General features: G+C 43.8%; 2 protein-coding genes across 2 annotated transcripts in view; one reads left to right on the top strand and one right to left on the bottom strand.

Moving 5' to 3' along the window:
• ALDH16A1 (aldehyde dehydrogenase 16 family member A1) overlaps positions 1–17,924 on the bottom strand; it is a 144,816-nt gene extending 126,892 nt beyond the window's left edge. Inside the window, exons 1-3 of the mRNA XM_089689004.1 lie at positions 17,768–17,924; positions 8,244–8,346; positions 5,432–5,558 (exon numbers count right to left, since the gene is read on the bottom strand). Coding sequence (XP_089545130.1) covers positions 5,432–5,558; positions 8,244–8,346; positions 17,768–17,863 — 326 coding nt within the window. The 5' untranslated portion in view covers positions 17,864–17,924. The remainder of the gene's footprint in view (positions 1–5,431; positions 5,559–8,243; positions 8,347–17,767) is intronic.
• Positions 17,925–18,282: 358 nt separating this feature from the next.
• Positions 18,283–23,738, top strand: part of PIH1D1 (PIH1 domain containing 1) — a 35,140-nt gene continuing 29,684 nt past the window's right edge. The window contains exon 1 of the mRNA XM_089689003.1: positions 18,283–18,436. The gene's annotated coding sequence lies outside the window, so the exon portion shown is untranslated. The remainder of the gene's footprint in view (positions 18,437–23,738) is intronic.

Below are 23,738 nucleotides of genomic sequence, written 5' to 3'. Positions count from 1 at the left end.
TCCATCAGGTGTGAACTTTGGCACAATAGACTGCTTTCCCTAGGCCAAAAAGTCGACTTGCAGCCGTTAACAGTTTCATGATCTGCTAAGAAGGCCCAGACATTCATTGTGTGTTCAAATGTGATCACTACGGCTAGAGCACTTTGAAGCAGGGTGTAGATCACCCTCAACCTTTCTACCATGGAGAAACCCTTGAAATAAGTTTTATAGTCTCATGGAATTCGAACTAATAATTTCTATACCTACAGCTCAGTGTACATTAGTGTGATGGTCTCTAGGAAGAATGCTTGCTATAGTGGTGGTCAGTGTGAACATTTTCCCCTTAAAGATAGCCAAAAAGAGAATTGTTGTCAGTGGTTACTTATCTAAGAGTCAGAAATTGCCCAAGGAACCCCTATCAACCTCAAAGGAACCTTAGGGTACAATGGAACTCTAGTGGAGAAAGGCTGGTCTTGATAGGGGTGCTCTATGCCAACCCAGACTTGGAATTAGAAAAACAGATTGGGCAGCACAGTGGCTAAATGGTTAGTCCTTCTGCCTGGCAGTACTTGGGTCATTGTTTCAAATCCCAACCATGGCACCACCTGCCTGGAGTTCGCTTGTTCTCCCTGTGCCTGCGTGGGTTTCCTCCAGGTGCTCCAGTTCCTCCCACACTCCAAACACATGCTGGTATTTTAATTGGCTCCTGTCTAAATTGGCCCTAGTATGTGTATGTATGAATGTAAGTTTGGGACTTTAGATATACCCCTTGAGGGTTAGGGACTGATGTGAATGTACAATAAATATATATATATATATATATATATATATATATATATATATATATATATATATATATATATATATATATATATATTGGGGATCGAAAGTTTGGGCACCCCAGCTAAAAAATTTGTATTAATGTGCATAAAGAAGCCAAGGAAAGATAGAAAAATCTCCAAAAGGCATCAAATTAAAGATTAGACATTCTTATAATATGTCAACAAAAGTTAGATTTTATTTCCATCATTTACACTTTCAAAATAACAGAAAACAAAAAAATGGCATCTGCAAAGATTTGGGCACCCTGCAGAATTTATAGCATGCACTGCCCCCTTTGCCAAGCTGAGACCTGCCAGTGTCATGGATTGTTGTCAATCATCGTCTGGGAAGACCAGGTTATGTCAATCTCAAAGGTTTTAAATGCCCAGACTCATCTGACCTTGCCCCAACAATCAGCACCATGGGTTCTTCTAAGCAGTTGTCTAGAAAACTGAAACAGAAAATAGTTGACGCTCACAAAGCTGGAGAAGGCTATAAGAAGATAGCAAAGCGTTTTCAGATGTCAATATCCTCTGTTCGGAATGTAATTAAGAAATGGCAGTCATCAGGAACAGTGGAAGTTAAAGCATGATCTGGAAGACCAAGAAAAATATCAGACAGAACAGCTCGCAGGATTGTGAGAAAAACAATTCAAAACCCACGTTTGACTGCACAATCCCTCCAGAAAGATCTGGCAGACACTGGAGTTGTGGTACACTATTCCACTATAAAGAGATACTTGTACAAATATGGTCTTTATGGAAGAGTCATCAGAAGAAAACCTCTTCTACGTCCTCACCACAAAAATCATCGTTTGAACTTTGCAAATGAACATATAGACAAGCCTGATGCATTTTGGAAACAAGTTCTGTGGACCGATGAGGTTAACATTGAACTTTTTTGCCGGAATGAGCAAAGGTACGTTTGGAGAAGAAGGGGCACAGAATTTCATGGAAAGAACCTCTGTCCAACTGTTAAGCATGGGGTTGGATCAATCATGCTTTGGGGTTGTGTTGCAGCCAGTGGCACAGGGAACATCTCACGAGTAGAAGGAAAAATGGATTCAATAAAATTTCAGCAAATTTTGGATGGTAACTTGATGCCATCTGTGAAAAAGCTGAAGATAAAGAGAGGATGGCTTCTACAAATGGATAATGATCCTAAACACACCTCGAAATCCACGGGGGATTACATCAAGAGGCGTAAACTGAAGGTTTTGCCATGGTCGTCACAATCTCCTGACCTCAACATAATTGAAAATCTATGGATAGACCTTAAAAGAGCAGTGCGTGACAGACAGCCCAGAAATCTCAAAGAACTGGAAGACTTTTGTAAGGAAGAATGGGCAAAGATACCTCAAACAAGAATTGAAAGACTCTTGGCTGGCTACAAAAAGCGTTTACAAGCTGTGATACTTGCCAAAGGGGGCAGTACAAGATATTAACTCTGCAGGGTGCCCAAACTTTTGCAGACGCCATTTTTTTGTTTTCTGTTATTTTGAAAGTGTAAATGATGGAAATAAAATCTAACTTTTGTTGACATATTATAAGAATGTCTAATCTGTAATTTGATGCCTTTTGGAGATTTTTCTATCTTTCCTTGGCTTCTTTATGCACATTAATACAAATTTTTAGCTGGGGTGCCCAAACTTTCGATCCCCACTGTATATATATATATATATATATATATATATATATATATATATATATATATATATATATATAATGTGTAAAGTGCTGCATAAATTGGCAGCGCTATTTAAGTATCTGTAATAACAAAAAACAAATTATAGCTCTAAAAATATATACTGCTTGCAAGTGTATAAGTACAATTAATCAAAAATAAGTGCATTTTAAAAAATAAATCTAAGCTCGGGTAAAGAATCCAGGCATGTCAAACAAGGATATAAAATGGATCATACTAGAAAATATGTACCTGTTCATGGAGGGGGACGAAATACTGAATTCAGAAAAAAGGTTCTAAATAGAATGAATGTACAACACAGTGCAGAGTTCAGCAGTCTGGTGCATGTAAGTAATATCACAGCATATATAGTGCAGCAGCTTGCAACCACTGTTGCAGATGAGTTTTGCTACATTGTGGGCTTCAGTGGAGAAGAGCGCCAGTACAGTAGTCTGATACCGAATAAAAACATCTGACAAACACAAAAGTCATTGTATCAAATAAATCCTCTGCAGGCTCACTTTAGACATGCATGCACTGGCTCATCCGTGTCCTTACAGTAATACAGTAAAGCCTCGTACACATGTAAGAATATCAGACGAATGATCGTCCTGTTTTTTTTTTTTTTGCATGCTAGTCTCATAAAAAAAAATTAAGAGTTTACTAAAGATACGAAAATTCTTGTATGACAGAATACAACTTCAGAAGTGATGTAATGTATTTTCGTTTCTGAGCATGTGTGGTCTTGGTCGCTCGTTTTTTTTTTTTTTTTTTACAGACGAATACGGTACTGATTAACAGGAAAATGGTTTGTTCTGTTATCATATGAGAAAAAAGTTTGTGCTTGTCCCTATGGATAATCTTGCAAGAACTGTCGAGATCAGCTCTCGAAAGCTGTGTACGAATGATCAGATTATCAAACGATTGCTTCAAAAGCGGTATTTTTCGGCTGATTTTCTCATCGTGTGTACTAGGCTTAAGTTACATTTTGTGCCAATCATAATATTCTAAAATATTATTCTGCATATGAAAATGCTTCCTTTAAAAACATTAAAATGTATTGTGAGTCTTTTGAAGACTTCACTTTTTGTCACAAGTTTTTGGAAAATGTGGAATGAAAGTGGAAATGTATTGTTTTATACAACTTTGTTAATTAATGACATTTCTAACAGACAGCATGGGCATATTTAGAATTTCACTCCAAAACACATTCTGCTACTCCAGAGTATGGAGATACCACATGTGTGGATTTTTTTCAATTGTTTGGATTGATTAGGAACCGGACAGACATTCTATAATGTGTATCAGAAAAATCAACCAATTGCTCCAAAAACATTGTATTGTAATGGTTGCAGGCAGAAACGTGGTCAACATCCAGGCCATGGTAAGTAGAGGTGGCAGGTAGAGGCAGTGCTGCACTGATATGACAGTGATCAAGAAAACTGTTGCCGGCTGTATTGGGTCTGGTGACACTGTACCGATGTGGTGAGGATCAGGAACACTCTTGATGGCTGCTCTGCCTTTGGTGACACTGTCACCAATGCAACTAGTGGTCAGGACTACTGTTGATGGCTTACACTGGTCTGGTAGTGGTCAGAACTACTGCTGATGGCTTACACTGGTCTGGTAGTGGTCAGGACTACTGTTGATGGCTGCACTGGTCTGGTAGTGGTCAGGACTACTGTTGATGGCTGCACTGGTCTGGTAGTGGTCAGGACTACTGTTGATGGCTGCACTGGTCTGGTAGTGGTCAGGACTACTGTTGATGGCTGCACTGGTCTGGTAGTGGTCAGGACTACTGTTGATGGCTTACACTGGTCTGGTAGTGGTCAGGACTACTGTTGATGGCTTACACTGGTCTGACAACACAGATAGGCATGGCAGTAATCAGGAACACTGTTGCTGGATGACACTGGGACTGGTGTGGCTAGCGATCAAGAGCACTGGCTGCCTTACATTGGTCTGATGAACCTGGGACTTGTGTAGTGGAAATCAGGAACACTGTTGCTGGTATACACTGGCCTGGTGACACTGGAACTAATGTGGTGTAGAACAGGAAAACTGTTGCTGGCTGCACTGGTCTGTGTGGCAGCAATCAGGAACACTGCTTCTAGTTACACTGGTCTGGGGACTGGTGTGGTGGTGATTGGACACACTGACTGGTTGCACTATTAGGGCTTGTTCACATGTGAGGTTGGGGGACAGTGAGACGTTGCAGCTGAGCCATGGTTTTACTGCCTCCCAACTGCTACTCCTTTTAGGTGCAGAGGCAGTGGCCAGGGGTGTACACATGCTGTGGCTGCAATGCGATTTTTTTGTACATACTCTCACCAGAACAGCGCAGGGTCACTATAGTGACATTGTACTGCTGGGGCTTTTGATCAGAGACATTTGGCTGCTGCACTGCCATAGTGCTATGACATTATGCTAGTGCATCAGCCAGTGTCTCTAATCAATAGACACAGCAGTGCACATAGTGACACCGCACTGCATTGGGAGGGGATTATATGTTACATTATGAGGGCTTACTACAGTCCCGATAACTGTAGTAAGCACTCAGTTTCCTCTCATTGCAGCCTTTGTTTACAATTGCAATCCAATGGCAGCCCTGTCATTGTCACAAAAATAACATGGCACAGAGCCAGTATCATTGGCTCTGTACCCCAATCTGATATCCACTGTGTCCGACGGATACAGCAACCACAAAGCGTGTTGCTGCATGCTTTAAAGGGCGAGCAGAAGGTGTGGGAGTAGAAGGGCATACATCTACCTGCATTAAGGAAGCTAACATCCAGCCATTTATGTGTGGTGGCTGCACAGGAAGTGGTTAATGTGTGCTGGTTAGAGATCCCTGGAGTGCTGGTTTTTGTATTCCCTTGTTCTGTAAAAATAAAAGCTTGACATTGGCTGCAGTCTCCTGCAATGTGAATTCACATTACAATCTGACCTGTACAGGTATCGTGCTCGGACATGGCAGGGCAGCTTGCTCCAACTCTCAAAAGCTTTCCGTGCTGTGCTTACTGCAAACTCCACATCTTCCTCATTTCCCTGGATGGTAGTCGCCAAAGTCTCCCCTGAGGTTCAAAAAGAGGAAAGGTTCCTGAATGCATGGTAAATGATGTCAAGGAGATAGCACAGACAAAGAACATTACATTCCCCAGAGCTGAACTGAAAAAGTGAATGTGAAGTTTTGCTCCACCATAGGCTGTACATACAGGCCAACAATGACACCATGAAACTACATGATCAAAGCATATCTTATGCAGGTGAAAAAGGTAAGTAGGAAGGTTAATATTTACAAAACAAAACATTTCCAAAAGAAAGTACTTAAAAATCTCCATAGGCAACATTTTAAAAATGTTTACAGGTTACCCGAGTTACAGAGGAGGTCTACTGCTAGAATGATTGCTCTCACTGTAACGTTTGAGGCGAAACCTCACGAGTGCTGTGAACACCATTCACATATGCATGTACGATTTGCATATCCGTTTGCTTCTGTGTTTCAGCATGGTGGGATGGGGGCGCATTGAAACATCTTTTTTTTTTTATTATTTTTACAATATTTAGTTTTTAATCACTTTTATTCCTATTACAAGGAATGTAAATATGCATGACAGGTCCTCTTTAAAAAGAGATCTTATGTCAAAAAGACCCCAAATTACTTCTTTACCTTTAAAAGCAAAAGAACAAAAACATTTATTTTAAACTTTTGCTTTAAAAAAAGGAAAAAAAAAAAAATGTGTTTACTTCCGCCGCCGACTGGAAGCGATGTCGCTCCGCTCCTGCATCATGATAGAGGCCATAGATTCTGTCATCGCCTCCATCTACAGCAGGCCAGACCTTCAGACCGTTTCTTGGGCCAGCCGACTTTAACGCTAAGCCCAGGAAACACCAGCCCTGGGGGGAGGTTGGGGGCTGGGGTAGTTGGGGGGGGGGGGGGGGGCTGCTACGGAAACCAGTCCAGTGGCTCAAGATCCGCTAGGACCATTTTCAGAAGAAAGACGGCCATTTGCTAGAAAAAAAAAAAAGCCACAATACTGGGGTTGGGACTGATTTCTTCAGCCATTATTGTGCTCTTCAAGTGACTGCACTGCCTCTCGCCCAACTTCATTGTTTGTCCACATCTTATTTAGAGACCTTTTGGTTAAATCATTTTCTCCCAATGCGTGAGTCATGCGTAAAGATTTTTTGCGATCACATTCCCTCTTAAGTGCCTCTTCTCCAGGCAGAATAAATGTAATGTTTGTAATCATTCCATATAATTGAGGTCCTCCAGTCGCCTTATTAGCTTTGTTGCCCTTCTCTGGACTCTCTGCAGCTCTAATACATCCTTCCTAAGGACTGGTGACCAGAACTGGATGGCATAAAATGTGGCCGAACCAGTTTTTGTAAAGTGATAGCATGGTTCTCTCTCTTGAATAATACCCTTTTTAATGCATGCTAAAAGCCTGTTGACCTCTCTTGCTGCAGCTTGGCATTGCATGCTATTGCTGAGTTTGTGATCTGCTAGGAACCCCAGACCCTTTTCCATCCCCAATTTCCCCAGAGGTTCTCCCCTAGCGAGTAACATGAACGCACAGTTTTAGCTCCTATGTGCATTACTTTACACTTTTCAATATTGAACCTCAACTGCCATATAGCTGCCCACCCTTCTACCTTATCCAGGTCTTGTTACAAGGTGGCCATTGTGAAGTTATTACCCTGCCTAGATTTGAATCATCAGCAAACACGAAGATTGAACTATGACCTTTCCCCCCCTTTTACTAAAATTCACATCAGCATCCGTCCCCACAGGCTGATGAGAAATCATCTAACACAAGAAAACCACTTTTTTTTTTTGCTTTACTCACCTTTTTTGTGTCCACAACCTGGTTCCTTCAAAAGGCAGCAGCGACATAACCCTGGCAGCACAGTTGCCCCCTGGGAAGGTTTCCTCACTAGTGCCTTCAGGGAAATGCCATACCTAAGGGTGAATTCATGCTATGTGCAGTCACCAGTGTTTTACTGCCGTGTAAAACGTCGGTCACCTCAAGGACACACAGACAACTATTGTTTCCTGTGTGACCCATTCACACTGTAATGCGGCACAGAGCTGCGCCGCAGCAATCTGATAAAATGCAGCATGTCTGCATTTTATTACACAGTGCACTGTACAGGATTGCATGTCACTGTACAGCAGCGCATCGTGCTGCAGTACAGTGGCAAAAATTGTACTTTTGTACACTTCAAATAAAGTTGAGTGAGGGAAAAAAAAAAGAAAAGAAAAAAGAAAGGAGCTGTTTGATGTGCTGAATTGCTCACCACACCGCACCCTACCGCAGCCAAAGCAGACAGCTGTCGGAGGGGAAACCACTGTGGTTTACCTCTTTGGCAGCTGTCTCTTGTAAGTGAATAGAGCCTAAGCTGTGAGATCTACAGTATTCTGATACGGTGCATTCACTTCATCGTGCTCATGTGCCATATGGCATTAAACTCCTTTGCTGCTTTTGTTCACAACACATGCATGAGAAGAAATGCATGACGTTATGCGCTCCATCTTGCTCATGCGCAGGGAGCATACATTTTTGAAATGGTGACATGGGAGCACAGATAACACAGAGACAACCTTAAAAGGCAAACACAAGAAAGGAAGGCAGCATGGACACAGGTAAATGTACAATGTATTACATAGTATTGGGGAGAGGAAGGTCTTCTTTAACAAACTGATGAAAGATGTAGAAGGGAAATATGGCATAAGAGTACTTGTAACAACTACTAACCTGTTGCTGGGTTCTTGGTAGCATATGTCTGCCTACCATCTGGCTTTATCCACTTGCCACCCACAAAATGGCCGAAGCTTCGTTCATGAGAGTCCAGCCACGCCTAACAAGGGGAAACAAAAAAATTGATTGAAATGCAAAATATTTGTTTTATGGTGGTGTGCGTTTAAAACTAGTAATACCACATTGGTGACCTTACTAGTAACACCAATCTCATAAATAGCGGGAGACATGTCAGTTCCTCCTCCTCTTCCATTTTATATCATTAAGTGTGAAAAGCCTTTTGTTCTGTTAAATATACTATTCAAAGTGTTTTGTTGTATTGCTTTGGCAAGTGTAAAATAAATATATGTCATTAGAGTGATTCCAAAGGCACATTTTTGTGATTTAACTCCTTCCTGCCAGGAGCATGCATATATGCGGCCTCTTGACGGGTGGGCCTCAACGGCGAGAGGCCGCATACATGCCTACCCAAAGAAAAATGGAACTGTGCTAAAAGCGTGCACCATGCGCACTCCTGGCACAGTTACCGGCGGCGAATGTAAAGCTCCCAATCTCTACTTGCGATCGGGAGCTTTCTGATCAAGTGACCGCTGTCACGTGATCACAAACCCGACCCCGCCTACCAGCATTTAAAACCGCTTAAAGGGCAAGGAGGTGCCAGCGCAAGAGGAGTTAAAATTAAAAAAAAGACGTTCTACTTACCTGGTATTGCACAGAGTGGTCACTTACCTCCTCTTCTGGAGTCCCTTGAGTCCTTACAAGAGTCTCCTCAGCAAGCTGTGTGCTCAGCGGACACCCACGCGGGCTTGCTCCCGAGCTGGGCTTCTCCCTAAAATCTATGGAGAACTTGTTTGTCTGGGGAGACTTACCTGGAATACTCATCTTCTTACGTTTAGGTTCACACCCTATGCGTTTTCCACTAAGTTGTGCAAAAACGCACAGCAGCACATTTAACATGATTTCCTATGGGAGAGGTTCACATCTTCACATTTTCACCCGGTGCATTTTTTGGAAAGGGTCAGTAACTTTTTGTAAATGCAAAACGTTGCATTTTTGGTTCTAAAGACTTTAATGGAGATGCTGCAGAAAAGCATGTAGTGCATTTTTGATGCATTTTATTTTGCCCAGCAACAAGCTACAAAAAACAAAAACGTAAAAACACATCAAAAACACATGTGCACAAATCGCACCGCAAAAAGCACTGCAGAAATTGTTGAAACGCAAACTGCATAGGTGTGAACCTAGCCTAAAAGCGAACTCCTGTTTCTCTGGTGAGGTCCATCCAAGGCTGTGAGTGAGAGCACATCTATTAGAGCGCTGTGACGGAGGATGCAGGATCCCTGAAAAGTGTCTGATTATGGTAGAGATTATTACTATTTAAAGCAGATCCATTACAGATATTACACACTGAAAGGGTTTATTTCATTGCTGCATGGGCCTTGTGGCTGAACTGGATCATGTTTATTGCACTGAAAGTGTCCAGTGATTGGTTATATTGGATGTTTTCACATGAACTTTGCAAATCTAGACCAATTACAACACTTCTATAGTGTGCAAGAAATGTGATACAGTGAATTAAGGATCGAAATTGGGGAATATATGACGTACGCTTTCATTTTATTTACTTTTTTTTGTATTTTGGTTGAATGTGACACTAGGTTACTAGAGGATCACTACACTGCTTTTACACATAGTAGTTTACACCATTGCAGTGTTTTTATTGGCATTTAAAAAAGTACACCATGCGGCATTTTTTTGCATGTAAATATACATTTTGCAGGTAAACACAACTAAAAAGAAAGCCTAAAAAATGCATCACAAAAGCACTGTAAACATGACAAAAATATGCAGCAATGCATGTAATCGCTCACACAAAAACGCACACTGAATGGGCTCTTTCAAATGGGCAGTGGTAAAAACAGGTGGCCAAGCCATGGTCTTACTGCCCCCTGGCCGCCCACCCGAATTGTAGAAATACAACCGGCCTGGGCTGTTCACATGCTGACCGCTATGCTTTGCTTCCTGGGCATGGCATTTTTAACTCTGTGTACACAGCATGACAGGCTGCCTGTCAAACTCATCTCTTTAGTTCAATGAGGCCACACTGCAATTGCTCAGTTCACTTTGTGCAGTGATCCCGCGATGTAAAATTGCCGCTGGGCAATTTAAAAAATAAAAGCACAAAAACGTGTGTGCGTGTGCCTCCCGCACGCCTGTCAGCCGCTGCTATACCGCCCTGTAAAAAGGGATCCACTGCTGAATGCTTTGTAGAGGGTAAGCAGTACTGGAAGTGGGAGATTGTGGATTATTTCAGTATTGTCACATGATAGAAATGTACTTAATTAACCAGGAATAAAACACGCCGGTCAAAGCAGAGTAACAGATCACTTGCTGAGGATGTCCTTTTATCCTGCACAGGCTGATGGGATAATAATCTGGATTTTCCCAGATGAAGACAAGGTCCCAATCATCCTCTGATCTATGAGGATCCTGTTAAATTGTACCATTGGTGGCAAACAACACGGAAACCTTTGTCCTGGTGTCTGTGTACATCCAGGAGGCGGTGTCCCTGCCTGGACCTCTCAGCCAATCAGAGCGGAGCTGAAGTGTCATTCTCTCTGTGCGACATCAATGTACAGAGTGTTTGCACCGAGGACACAGACATCAGGGTGAACTGAACTCCACTACAAACTGAATGGTCACATTATCTAAGCCTGTCCTAACTCTGCATCTCTTTCCTTCTCTCATGGATACAATCATTTGTGTGAGATGAACTCTTCTCTGCAGCTGCATGGATTCAACCAGCAATGAATGAGAACCTTCCCCTAGTCAAGCTGCACTGTCCACTGACATAATGAAGGGGCTTAGCCATGTAAGCTCTCGTTTGGACATGTGGTTATTATTGCCTACCCTCTGAAAAGTGATTTATGGTGGATCACTTTTCAGAGGAAGTTCAACAGACAGTGAGGCAGGTGTTTTAGCACTCATTTAGATGACTCCGAGATTCATTTGAGTTGCTTTTTTGCTGTGTGCGCATTTACCTTGGAACTGCTTGCAGGCAGTCCAAACACTAACCCCAGGTTCACACCTAAGCATTTTCTGCAGCGTTTTGCAGACATGCAGTACAGTCCATTTAACATGATTTCCTATGGGACACGTTCACATCTCCGCGTTTTCACCCGATGAGTTTTTTGGAAAGGGTGAGCCCGGGTTCACAGTGATGCGGTACAGCACATCGTATGCGATTCGCACAGGAACCGCAATGCATTCCTGTGCAAATCAAATGGGATTTCTGTGCGGTGCAATTTGAGCCATACATTTTGTAAGGCTCAAAACACAGCATACGCACCAAAAGAGTGCAGGATCCTTTTTTGGTCTGCACCAGAATCGGATCGTATGAGTGCTCACACCTATTCAATCTGATTCTGCAGACCGTACCGTGTTTTGCGAATTGATTTTGGGGTGTCGTTAACTTAAAATACACCCCCGCAGTAGTTCATATGAATGGGGTGTGATTATAATACGCTGCGGCAATCGCACAGGAACCGGTGCAAATTCCACACTGCATCAGTGCGAAACCCAAGTTGCATTTTTGGTTCTATGGACTTCAATAGAAAGGCTACAGAAAATCACGTAGTGTATTTTTGCTGCGTTTTTGGATGCTTTTTAAAATCTGCCTAGCAAGAAAAATTAATAAAAAAAAAAAAATTACCCTCCCCCCCACAAAACGAAACAGTGCAGAAAGGGCTGAAATGCACCCTGCATGGTGTGAAGCTAGCCTTAGGGCTGGTTCAGCCTACACCCTTATACAGATCGCACAGAACGCACTGTACATTCCTGTGTTATTCATATGCGGGTCTATGCGGTGCAATTTCATTCCCATTCATTTGAATGGGATAAAATCAAAATGTACAGCACTAAGACCTCGAGCGCACCAATCTCACTTTGAAACCAAGTGAAGTCTCACGATTTCAAAGTAGAATGTCAGTGCAACTTCAAGTGCAATTTGCAAGACATCTGTGAGCAGGTGTCTAAAAGTTGCACCTGAACTTGCAAAAAAGCAGTGCTTGCACTACTTTCAAAATCGGTGCGACTCCGACCAAGTCGAGATCGCGCCGATATGACCGCTTCAATTCCCGAGAATATGGTGCGACTTGTCATGCAATTTAAACCTATCAAATCACATGACAAGTTGTATTGGTATGACCGAGCACTTAAAGTAGTGCATGCTCTACTTTTTTTTTTTAAACGCACGGCAACAGCATCACATGGTGCTTTGCACCATGCGGTTTGGTGCGTTTGTGACCTGCGTCGGGGTGTCATTACCTTTAACCCCCACAGCAGATCGCAAGGGCATTGCAATCAGAATGCGTAAGCAGCTTAGAAACGCTGCTCTCCCGCACATCATTCCAGTGTACACAAGCATTTAGTTCACACTTCTGCGATGTGCGTTCTGCATACAGGAAGCCTATTCATTTCAACAAGATGCCCTACTGCAGAAAAAGAAGTCCCTGGTCCTTTTTTTTTTTTTTTTTATTTGAAATCTCACTGCGCCAAACTGCATGGTGCTGTGGCACACATGTAAAACCATGCCACTTTGCAAAGCAATTAAAAACAGAATAAAGAATTTAGTAGCAGCCTGGCACATCTGCTAAAGAGTCGCATGTTTGGCTGTGGGTTGGGAACATGCAGAGCCCACAATAATGTGAACCAGCCATTGGGGATGCAGCAATATTGGTGCTGATACCAAGTATTTTTCATTGATACTTTGTGGTACAATTTGCGTCCGTACAAAATTAATTGGAGCAAAATGCACTTCCAGGAATGGCATGCGATTTGAACAGGAATGCGGTGCCATTCACATTCCTGTCCAAATCGCATGCGGTTTCCCCAGCACTCCTGTGTGAACCCAGGCTTGTCATAGCCCAAGTTCACACTGAAGTGGTGTAGAAACCTTCCTGCACCAATCTCATGTTGTCACACAACTAAAAGCTGCTTTACAGGTCTGGGGATTTGAAATCCCTGAAGCTTTCTCTCCTCTACTTGCAGAGAGCTAGACAGCGTCTGATTGTTCAGCACTGTCACACTGCTGGCCAATCAGAAGCAATCTAGCCCGTACGGTCATCCCTGCAAGGAGAGGAGAAAAAGCCGCCCGCATGTGATTCAGACAGAAATCGCACTGCATTCCTGTTCAAATCGCATGCCTTTCTGTGCAGTGCAATTTGCGCCCATTCCTTTTTGTATGGACACAAATCACACTGCAAAGTATTGGTACCTGTCCGAAAGTATCAATACTCGTGCTCGCTGGTAAGAAAAGGGTATGGGTGCATCTCTAGCAGCTATAGAAGTGGATGCAGATGCATAGGCTGCACAGACACAGTTACATGTCAAATGTTGGCATGCAGGCAGGAGAAGGTACATGGATCCAAACGCACAGTGTTTGCACTCACTTCTACCTGCATGCAGTTCCAAGGTGGATGCATACGCACCAAAAAGCAGCACAGCACAGAGGAGAAGTCTCAGCACCCTTCTGAACGAGCCCTTAATCCTCAAAATCATGACCCACCGCACTGTAGCCACATGTATTACAAACAGTTGCAGGGTGATTACAGTGCAGCCCCATTAACTTGAATGGATCGTGTTCACCGAATGCGATATGACCGCGTGGTTGCAATTCTTTGTTTAGGTGGGTGGTTTGAGGGAGCGGTAAAACCACAGCTCAATCACCTGCTTTTACCACCCCCCAAAATGCATATGAGTGTTGCTGTCCAGCTCTGCCTTTGATTAGAGCAGGAAGCTGCATCTGTCCTGCATTAAATGTAAAGCAAACTTATTCAGATACGATCTGCAATAGTAGGTGAACCCCGCTCCCCAATTAGGGCTCGTTCACACTTGACTTTATTTCTAACTCTCGCCAAACACCCTACAGCGTTTGACATGCGTTTGGGAAACGTTTTTAATGCTCCTCAAACGCTCCCAAAACGACCTATGCGCGGTTTTCAGGCTGTTGATGGGTGTTTTGCCCCACAAACTCCTAAAATGAAGTTAAATGGTATTAACGCTCTGCAACCACATCGCAAACGCCTGGCAGGCGTTTGCAGAGCGGCACCATAGACTTGAATGGGAGGCTTCAACTCCTCCTGACTCCACAAGAGGCGTCAGTTTTGCTGCGACGCTAACGCTTCCATGTGAACAGCACTGTGTGCTGCCATGTGCAGAATTTTCATAGGCATTTGAGAAGCTTTAAAAATGCTTCACAAACGCCTGTCTGACGCCTGCTGACAAAGCTCGTGTGAACGTAGCCTGAGGGCCTCCCCCACCCAGATGCCTTCCACTGCTATATTTTTTATTGCTGGCTTCAGAAATGGCCAGTCTTATGACCTCACCTCTCACTGTATCAGTGCACTGCTAATAAAGGACGCATGATCATGTCCCCTCGGGGGTGGGACCATGGTGCTCTGATCTTTCTGCATCTCCTTAGAAGTCCGGATTGAGTTCTGCTGCTGGGTGTCTTGGAAGAAATGAGGTACTGTGGGAGACCAACGTCAGGACTACAACCTGAAATACATGTTTAACAGGCTAGAGGACTATTCACAAAAAGAAAAAAAAATAAAGCCCAGGATTAAAGTGGAACTTCAGTCACAAATGTAGGTCCTGCTAGGTCACTTCAGGCTGGCCCCTTTTGCAGGTCTACTATGTGAAACATTAAAGAGAAGTGCCTATACTCAGTAGTACACTATCTCACCCTGCTCTGCACATGCTCAGTTGCTCTCTATTCTTCGGCACTGTGCTGAATTTGTAAAGGCTGATCTGCTGACAGCCTAAAGATTTACTGCTGCTCAGGTGCTCCGCGATTCAGCCATACGGCAGCCTCCAGCGAGAAGAAACCGGAGCAATACTGGAGGTCATTTACAGCACACACTGTTTTAGTAGCAGAATGATTAGTGTGGAATGCAAGTTCTTTAATAAACAACATTATTTTTTTAACAGGTTGTAAAATGCCACTTTAAGCGGTAGAGGGAAGCCTCAGAACTTTCTATGTACATAAGCCCTTAGATTTCCCAACATCTGTGTATGGCACATATCTACCCGACTGGATAGAAACTGATTGGATCCTTCACGGGGGCCCTCACACCATACTTAACTAAACTAAAAAAGGGTACTGTTATGTCTGAGGCCAACAAAGGAAAAACACAATGAGGGGAATTTACTAAGACGGGATCAGCCAGAACCTGGAGCAGTTGTGCATGGTAACCAATCAGCTTCTAGCTTTCATTTTCAAAGCTTAAATAAAGGAGCTGATGTGTGTACTTGCCATCTTCTCCCCTGCAGCAGCCACTCACTGACAAAGGGAAGCTGAAGGATCTCACATGACTGGACCGAAGCAAAATTAAAAGGGTAAATACACAGATTTGGTTTTTTTTTTTTACATGGGGAAGAAACTTTTTAGGATTAGTTAGTGTTATGCTTTTCCTCCATTTTAATTTAAAGGGAAACTAAACCCTCCTTTCATTTACAACCATGAAAGCTGCCATCGTAGCCTCTATTTGATCTGCAGTTGCCATGGTGCTGCACGTGATCGGTTATGACACCAGTCATTGGATGGCTTGACAGTTCAATTGAGAGCATAAGCAAGTGTGACAGTTATCATTCACAGCATGCCTTGAATGCAACGGTTTTGGGAGACTGATAAATTGATTCAAATAGGTTTAGTTCCACCTAAATGTGAATTTTAAAACATTCACATTTCAAAGGCTTGCTTCTTCATAATTTTTCTTTTTAGGAACTACAGAGATTTGCAGGTTATTCAGTAGAGGGAGCTCTTAGTGGCTCAATGCAATTATTCTGTCTCTTTACATACAGCCTATGTTTAATTAGAAATACTATAGAGAACCCCCCCCCCCCCCCAATTATCCTCACATGTGGTGCGTCTGCAAATGTTACAGGAAGTCAGGAAAATGTAATAATAACTGTCACACTGAAAATGAAGACATTGACTGCCCATCACATGACTTTTCAAACACTGAATTGTCTCACCAATCAGACGCATAATTATCTCCGAACTCTCCAGTCACTCCATATTCTATGAGCTGGTACAGTCTCTGTCAACAGAACCGATTCAGGCAATCTATATACCTTAGCCCCCGATATACCATTTCCAATTCAGAGTCTATCTACCAGCTGTATGGGATGCAGAAGTTCAGTTCTCACTGACATCTGTCTCAGAAAGTTCATACTGCTCATCATTACAGCACAACTCTGTACAGACATAGGACTGGCTGTGCAAAACATTGAAAAGATAAAGGAATCACACTGATGAGTATATCAAAGTGGCCTTCAAAATTGTAAACTACTGGCAGCTGTACACCATAAATCAGATATGTCCTCTACTGAAACCTCAGGGGGAACACCCACTTATGTCAGCAGACAGAGCAGGACCATCCCTGGCCAATCTCTATCAGGATACTGTCCTTCCATCAGGACTCCACAATCATCAGGACACCCTACCCAGAAGGGCTCTCAACCTCCATCAAGACACCCCCAACATCAGAACATCCCATCCACCAAGAAACCTCATTCAAGAAGGCACCCCTCCTATCAAGACACCCCATCCATGAAGGCATCCCTAATATCAGAACACCCCATCCATGAAGACATCGCATTCATGAAGACAACCCCAATATCAGTATACCCCACCCATCAAGACACCTCATTCATGAAGACACCCCGTATATCAGAAAACCCCATCCATCAAGACACCACCAATATTAAAACACCCCATCAATCTACACACACGCAATATCAGAACACCCACACATCAAGGCACCCCATTCACTGACACCCCCAACATCAAGACACTCCAATCAAGGCACCCCACCCATCAAGATACCCTCAATAACACAACACCACATCCATTAATACACCCCCGACATCAGAACATCCCATCCATTAAGACACCTCATTCATGAAGGCACCCCACTATCAAGACACCCCATCCATAAACACAACCAATATTAGAACACCCCATCAATCCAGACAGCCCCAATATCAGAACACCCACACATCAAGGCACCCCATCCATTGACACCCCCAGCATCAGGAGACTCCATCCATGAAGACACATCCAATATCAGAACACCCCACCAATCAAGACACCCAACTCATCAAGACACCCTCAATAACATAACACCACATCCATCAAGACACCCTCGACATCAGAACATCCCAATTATGAAGGCACCCTCAATATTAGAACACCCCATCCATGAAGACACTCCCCGATATCAGAACAGCCCACCATCCATCAAGACACCCTCAATATCATAACACCACATCCATCAAGAAGCCCAATATCCCAATACCAGAACACCCCTTGCATCAGACACCCCCAATACCAGGACACCCCCAATACCAGGACACCCCCAATACCAGGACACCCCCAATATTAGAACACCCCTTGCAACAGGACACCTCCAATATTAGAACACCCCATCCATCAGGCCCCAGCATGTCCTCCTCACCTGTGCGATGTTGGCAGCCTCTGGAGCCGGTCCATACTGCATGGAGGTGAAGATCTCCCTGACCGTGGGTTTGTCAGCTCCAGTACTAGCTGCCATGCCTTCCACGTCTTCCTGGTACTAGTGACAGCCTATCTCAGCTCAACCAGCCACAAGGTGGAGCTCCAGCCCTTCCAAAGGACAATCACTTCCGCCGGAAGAAGGTCGAGTTTTCACCAGATTTTGCTAATAACGCTACAGTACTCCGAAATGTTCGTATTTGCATTTTAATATACTTAATAGAGCGTGTTCGCCATGAGTAGAAGAAATAATCATACTATTTTTTCTAGGAAACGTGTCCAATCCCGGACCGAAAGTGGGGCGGAGAGGGAAGTGGGGCAGAGAGAATTGTCCGTACTCGGAAGTGGGGCAGAGAGAATTGTCCGTACTCGGAAGTGGGGCAGAGAGAATTGTCCGTACTCGGAAGTGGGGCAGAGAGAATTGTCCGTACTCGGAAGTGGGGCAGAGAGAATTGTCCGTACTCGGAAGTGGGGCAGAGAGAATTGTCCGTACTCGGAAGTGGGGCAGAGAGAATTGTCCGTACTCGGAAGTGTTCCATGTGCCTCTGTATGGGCTGCTGGGGTTGCCCGGGTAAACGTGTGACCTGCGGCGCGTGAGAGCAGACAGGTGGAGGTGAGAGTCCTAAGCTGTTGCCCATTGATTGTTCATACAAAGCCTCTATTCCACATGATGAGGTCTGCTGGTAACGTGCCATAAGAGAAAACTGGGGGCTGCTATTGCTGTGAAGTTGCTATTTGCCTGGATGGCCTTTTGATGGAATTGCTTCCGTCCTCTGAGTCTATGACTTGGGACACATATGAAGATCACACTACTGTTACCATCAGTTATGTTCCAGGACAGAGACTGGGAATATTGAAGCCAGGGGATGAGTATGACAGCCTGCCAGAATTCTCAGGAGCAGGTCAGCTATGGCAGATATCTGTGGTCTATCCCTGTCAGTGTGGCCCCTGCCCCAACATTCCCCAGCATCCACACTGGAAGACTGCGGGGGATGGGGAGGGCAAGGACAGAGGAGGATTTCTACTACCAGAAGAGGCTTCAGCACAAGGGACACATCTTGTAAGTTCTGTCCCTTGTGCTGATTCTTCTGTTTTTTTTTCTTTGATCTTGTTTTTATAATGTAATGACACAAAGAAGATCCAGTTACATTATTTCCCAGAAGTGAGTACACCCCTCACATTTTTGTAAATATTTTATTCTATCTTTTCATGTGACAACACTGAAGAAATGACACTTTGCTACAATGTAAACTAGTGAGTGTACAGCTTGTATAACATGTAAATTTGCTGTCCTCTCAAAATAACTCAACACACAGCCATTAATGTCTAAACCGCTGGCAACAAAAGTGAGTACACCCCTAAGTGAAAATGTCCAGATTGGGCCCAAAGTGTGAATACTTTGTGTAGCCACCATTATTTTCCAGCACTGCCTTAACCCTCTTGGGCATGGAGTTCACCAGAGCTTCACAGATTGCCACTGGAGTCCTCTTCCACTCCTCCATGAAGACATCACAGAGTTGGTGGATGTTAGAGACCTTGCACTCCTCCACCTTCAGTTTGAGGATGCCCCACAGATGCTCAATAGGGTTTAGGTCTGGAGACATGCTTGGCCAGTCCATCACCTTTACCCTCAGCCTCTTTAGCAAGGCAGTGGTCATCTTGGAGGTGTGTTTGGGGTTATCATGTTGGAATACTGCTCTGCGGCCCAGTCTCTGAAGGGAGGGGATCATGCTCTGCTTAAGTATGTCACAGTACATGTTGGCATTCATGGTTCCCTCAATGATCTGTAGCTCCCCAGTTCCGGCAGCACTCATGCAGCCCCAGACCATGAACCTCCCACCACCATGCTTGACTGTAGGCAAGACACACTTGTCTTTGTATTCCTCACCTGGTTGCCGCCACACACGCCTGACACCATCTGAACCAAATACGTTTATCTTGGTGTCATCAGACCACAGGATATGGTTCCAGTAATCCATGGCCTTAGTCTGCTTGTCTTTAGCAACCTGTTTGCAGGCTTTCTTGTGCATCATCTTTAGAAGAGGCTTCCTTCTGGGACGACAGCCATGCAGACCAGTTTGATGCAGTGTGCTACATATGGTCTGAGCACTGACAGGCTGCCCCCCCACTCCTTCAACATCGGCAGCAATGCTGGCAGCACTCATATGTCTATTTCCCAAAGACAACCTGAATATGACGCTGAGCACATGTACTCAACTTCTTTGGTGGACCATGGCGAGGCCTGTTCTGAGTGGAACCTGTCCTGTTAAACCGCTGTATGGTCTTGGCCACCGTGCTGCAGCTCAGTTTCAGGGTCTTGGCAATCTTCTTATAGCCTAGGCAATCTTTATGTAGAGCAGCCATTATTATTATATTTAATTTTTTTTTTCTTCCAACTCCTCAGAGAGTTCTTTGCCATGAGAAGTCATGTTGAACAACCAGTGTGAGAGCGATAACACCAAATTTAACACACCTGCTCCCCATTCACACCTGAGACCTTGTAACACTAACGAGTCAAATGACCCTGGGAGGGAAAATGGCTAATTTGGCTCAAGTTGTACATTTTCATTTAGGAGTGTACTCACTTTTGTTGCCAGCGGTTAGACATTAATGGCTGTGTGTTGAGTTATTTTGAGGGGACAGCAAATGTACATGTTATACAAGCTGTACACTCACTACTATGCATTGTAGCATTTCTTCAGTGTTGTCACATGAAAAGATAGAATAAAATATTTACAAAAATATGAGGTGTGTGCTCACTTCTGGAAGATACTGTATACACGCTGGCTGGAGAGACGTTATTTGGAGACATTTCTCTTTTCTTGAACTGTTGTATTTGTTAGTATAAAATTGTTAGATATGATACAATTTATTATGATACTGGGATTACTAAGTGGTCTTGAAAGTTTAGTTGTTTAAGGTTTGGTTCATGCTGGTGCGATTTCTGATGTGATTTGAGTCGCATGATAAGGGAAATCACATTATGTTGATTGGTGCCGCTTCACATCAATGCAACTTTGTGCCGTGCGATTTTGAAATAGGTTCCTGTGCTACTTTGGTGCCATTTGGCTCCAAAGAAAATGCTAGCCATATCTGAAGTTGCATCATGGTCGCACTACATGATCGCACTAAAAGCCGCATCAGAATTGAGTCGTAATAGTTGGCTTGGACCAATGTAACTATGTATATGCCACACCTGGCTGGCCCCCTAAAAGCTAGAAATCGCAGAGTTAGACACCACTACTCCAGTCATCTCCACTAGCTTCCAGGTCCCACGCCGAGGTGCTGCCCTGTGGTAATTAGGACACAGGAGGTCGGCTGCTCGGCATGGGTGCCATTCAGAGAATGAATGTAAATCACAGTTGGATGAGGTGGAAAGTGAGATGTCACTGCCCCACCTTTCCACGCTGTCCAATCAGAGCAGAGAATGCTTTTGCATTTATTCAGAAAATAAAAAGCCTTCTCTGAATTGTGTCCATGCCGAGCAGCCAACCGCCTGTGTTCACATTGTATCAAGCCAACCACTTAGGATTGGACCTGGAAGCAGGTGGAGATCATTGGAGTAGTGTTGTCTATCTCAGTGATTTCCAGCTTCCAGGGGCATCAGCCAGGTGTGGCATATACAGTGATACTTCCGTTCATGAACTTAATTCGTTCGTCGACTCTGGTCGCGAACCGAGGCAAATTTTCCCATAGGGTTCAATGTAAATCAGGTTAATCTGTTCTGACCCCTACAAACGTGGTCACTAACCGAATTTGGTTGCCAACTGAATCAGCTCCTCCTTATGTTCCTCAACAAGCTCCTCTATGCACCAGTGAAGTCCAGACCCATACTCTTACCCATGGACACAATCTCCGCCACTACCTTTTCATCAGACCCTTCAAAGTCACGTTCAGTGACACATTCTGGCCACAGTTTCCAGGCTGAGTTTAAAGTTCGGTGAGTGACATTTTCCCAGGCTTTGTCAATGAGGTTAATGCAGTTGAGGACATTGAAATGTTTCTTCTACAATTCTTTCAGACTCAAGGACATCTCTTCAGTGACATTAAAACACCTAGTGAAGAGCTCCTTTGTGTACAGCTTCTTGAGGTTGCAGTTCACTTGCTGGTCCATGGGCTGCAGAAGAGGTGTCATGTTAGAAGGGAGGAACTTGACCTTTTCTGAAGTCATACTCAGCGTACATATCATCCACCAAGGCTGGAGGGTGTGCAGGGGCATTGTCCATCAGAAGAAGGCACATTTCAGGCAGTTGGTTGTAAGATATTTTCTTACGGTGGGTGAGAACACCTCGTGCAGCCATTCCATGAACAATTGCCTTGTGACCCAAGCTTTCGGATTGGCCCTCCACATGACAGGCAGTCTGGCCTTGTTCACATTCTGTTTCCTGAATGCACGAGGGGACTGGGAATGATACACCAGTAGTGGCTTCTTCTTCAGATCGGTGTTTGCGTTCGTACACAGCAAAAGGGTCAGTCTGTCCTTCATGGGCTTGTGCCCTGGCAGTGCCTTTTCCTCCAGCGTGATATAGGTCCTGTTCAGCATCTTTATCCAGAAGAGCTCTGTTTCATCACAGTTGAACACTTGTTGAGCAACGTATCCTTCTGCCTTCATGAATTCCGCAAAATCATTCTTGTAGGCTCCTGCAGTGGCCTTGTCAGAACTGGAAGCCCCACCATGTCTTGTCACACTGTGGATGCCACTTCTCTTGCGGAATTTTTCAAACGAGCCTCGACTGGCTTTAAATTCTTCACTTGCTGCACTTTTAGAGGGTTTTATTTTTTCAGTAAATCACTGTGCAATTTCCTGGCTTTTTCACAGATCATAGCTCCACTAACGCTTTCACCTGTCAGCTGTTTCTCATTCAACCACACTAAAAAAAGTTTTTCCACCTCTTCCAGCACTTGAGTCCTCTGCTTGCTTAACCACTTGCCGCCCTGCCACTGTAGAAATAGGGCGGCAGGGCGGCACGGGCAGGCAAAACCACGTTTTAAAACATGCGATCGGCGGCAATCAGTGACAGAGAGCACAGCTGCAGTAGCTGTGCTATCTGTCACTTCCCTGACAGCTCAAGAACACGCTGACCGGGACAGAAGAGTTTCCCTCTCCCGATCAGGTGTTCCCTTCAGTACACACCCCCGCCCCCTTGTAAAACACTCCCCCTTACTCAGATCACCCTTCCCTGCAAAATAAAGTTAACCCCTTCCTCCCCAGTGCCATTAGTACAGTGTCAGTGTTTTTTTTTTTTTTTGCACTGATCACTGTATTGATGTCACTGGGGATGTCAGTGACCCCAAGTCAGTACCCCCCAATGTCAGAATGTCCGCCATAAGTTGCTGATCGCCGCCATAAGTCGCTCATCGCCGCCATTATTAGTAAAAAAACCCCTAAAAATCCCAGTATCTTTCCTGCCATTTGTAAACGCTATAACTTTCACGTAAACTAATTAATTTACACGTATTGGGGTTTTTTTTTAACCAAAGACATGTCGCAGAATGCATTTTGGCAGAAATTTATGACTAAATTTGATTTTTAAATTTTTTTTTACTGGACATGTTTTATAGCAAAAAGTCCAAAATACAGTTTTTTTTCCTCAAAATTGTCAGCCTTTTTTTTTATAGCACAAAAAATAAAAACCACACAGGCGATCAAATACCACCGAAAGAAAGCTCAATTTGTGGGGGGAAAAAGGATGTAAATTTCATTTATGTACCGTATTGCATGACCGCGCAATTGTCTGTTAAACTAGCACAGAGCTGTATAGCAAAAAAATGGCGTAAATTGCAGTATCTATACCATAGTTTGTAGACGCTATAACGTTCACACAAAGCAATCAATATACACTTATTGGGATTTTTTTTACCAAAAACATGTAGCAGAATACATTTTGGCATAAATTTATAACCAACTTTGAGTT

Source organism: Staurois parvus, unplaced genomic scaffold (genome assembly GCF_062004578.1).
Source record: "Staurois parvus isolate SC_StPar_1 unplaced genomic scaffold, SC_StPar_1.0 ptg000465l, whole genome shotgun sequence".
NCBI classification, from domain to species: Eukaryota; Metazoa; Chordata; class Amphibia; order Anura; family Ranidae; genus Staurois; species Staurois parvus.
This window is presented reverse-complemented; position numbering and strand designations above follow the sequence as displayed.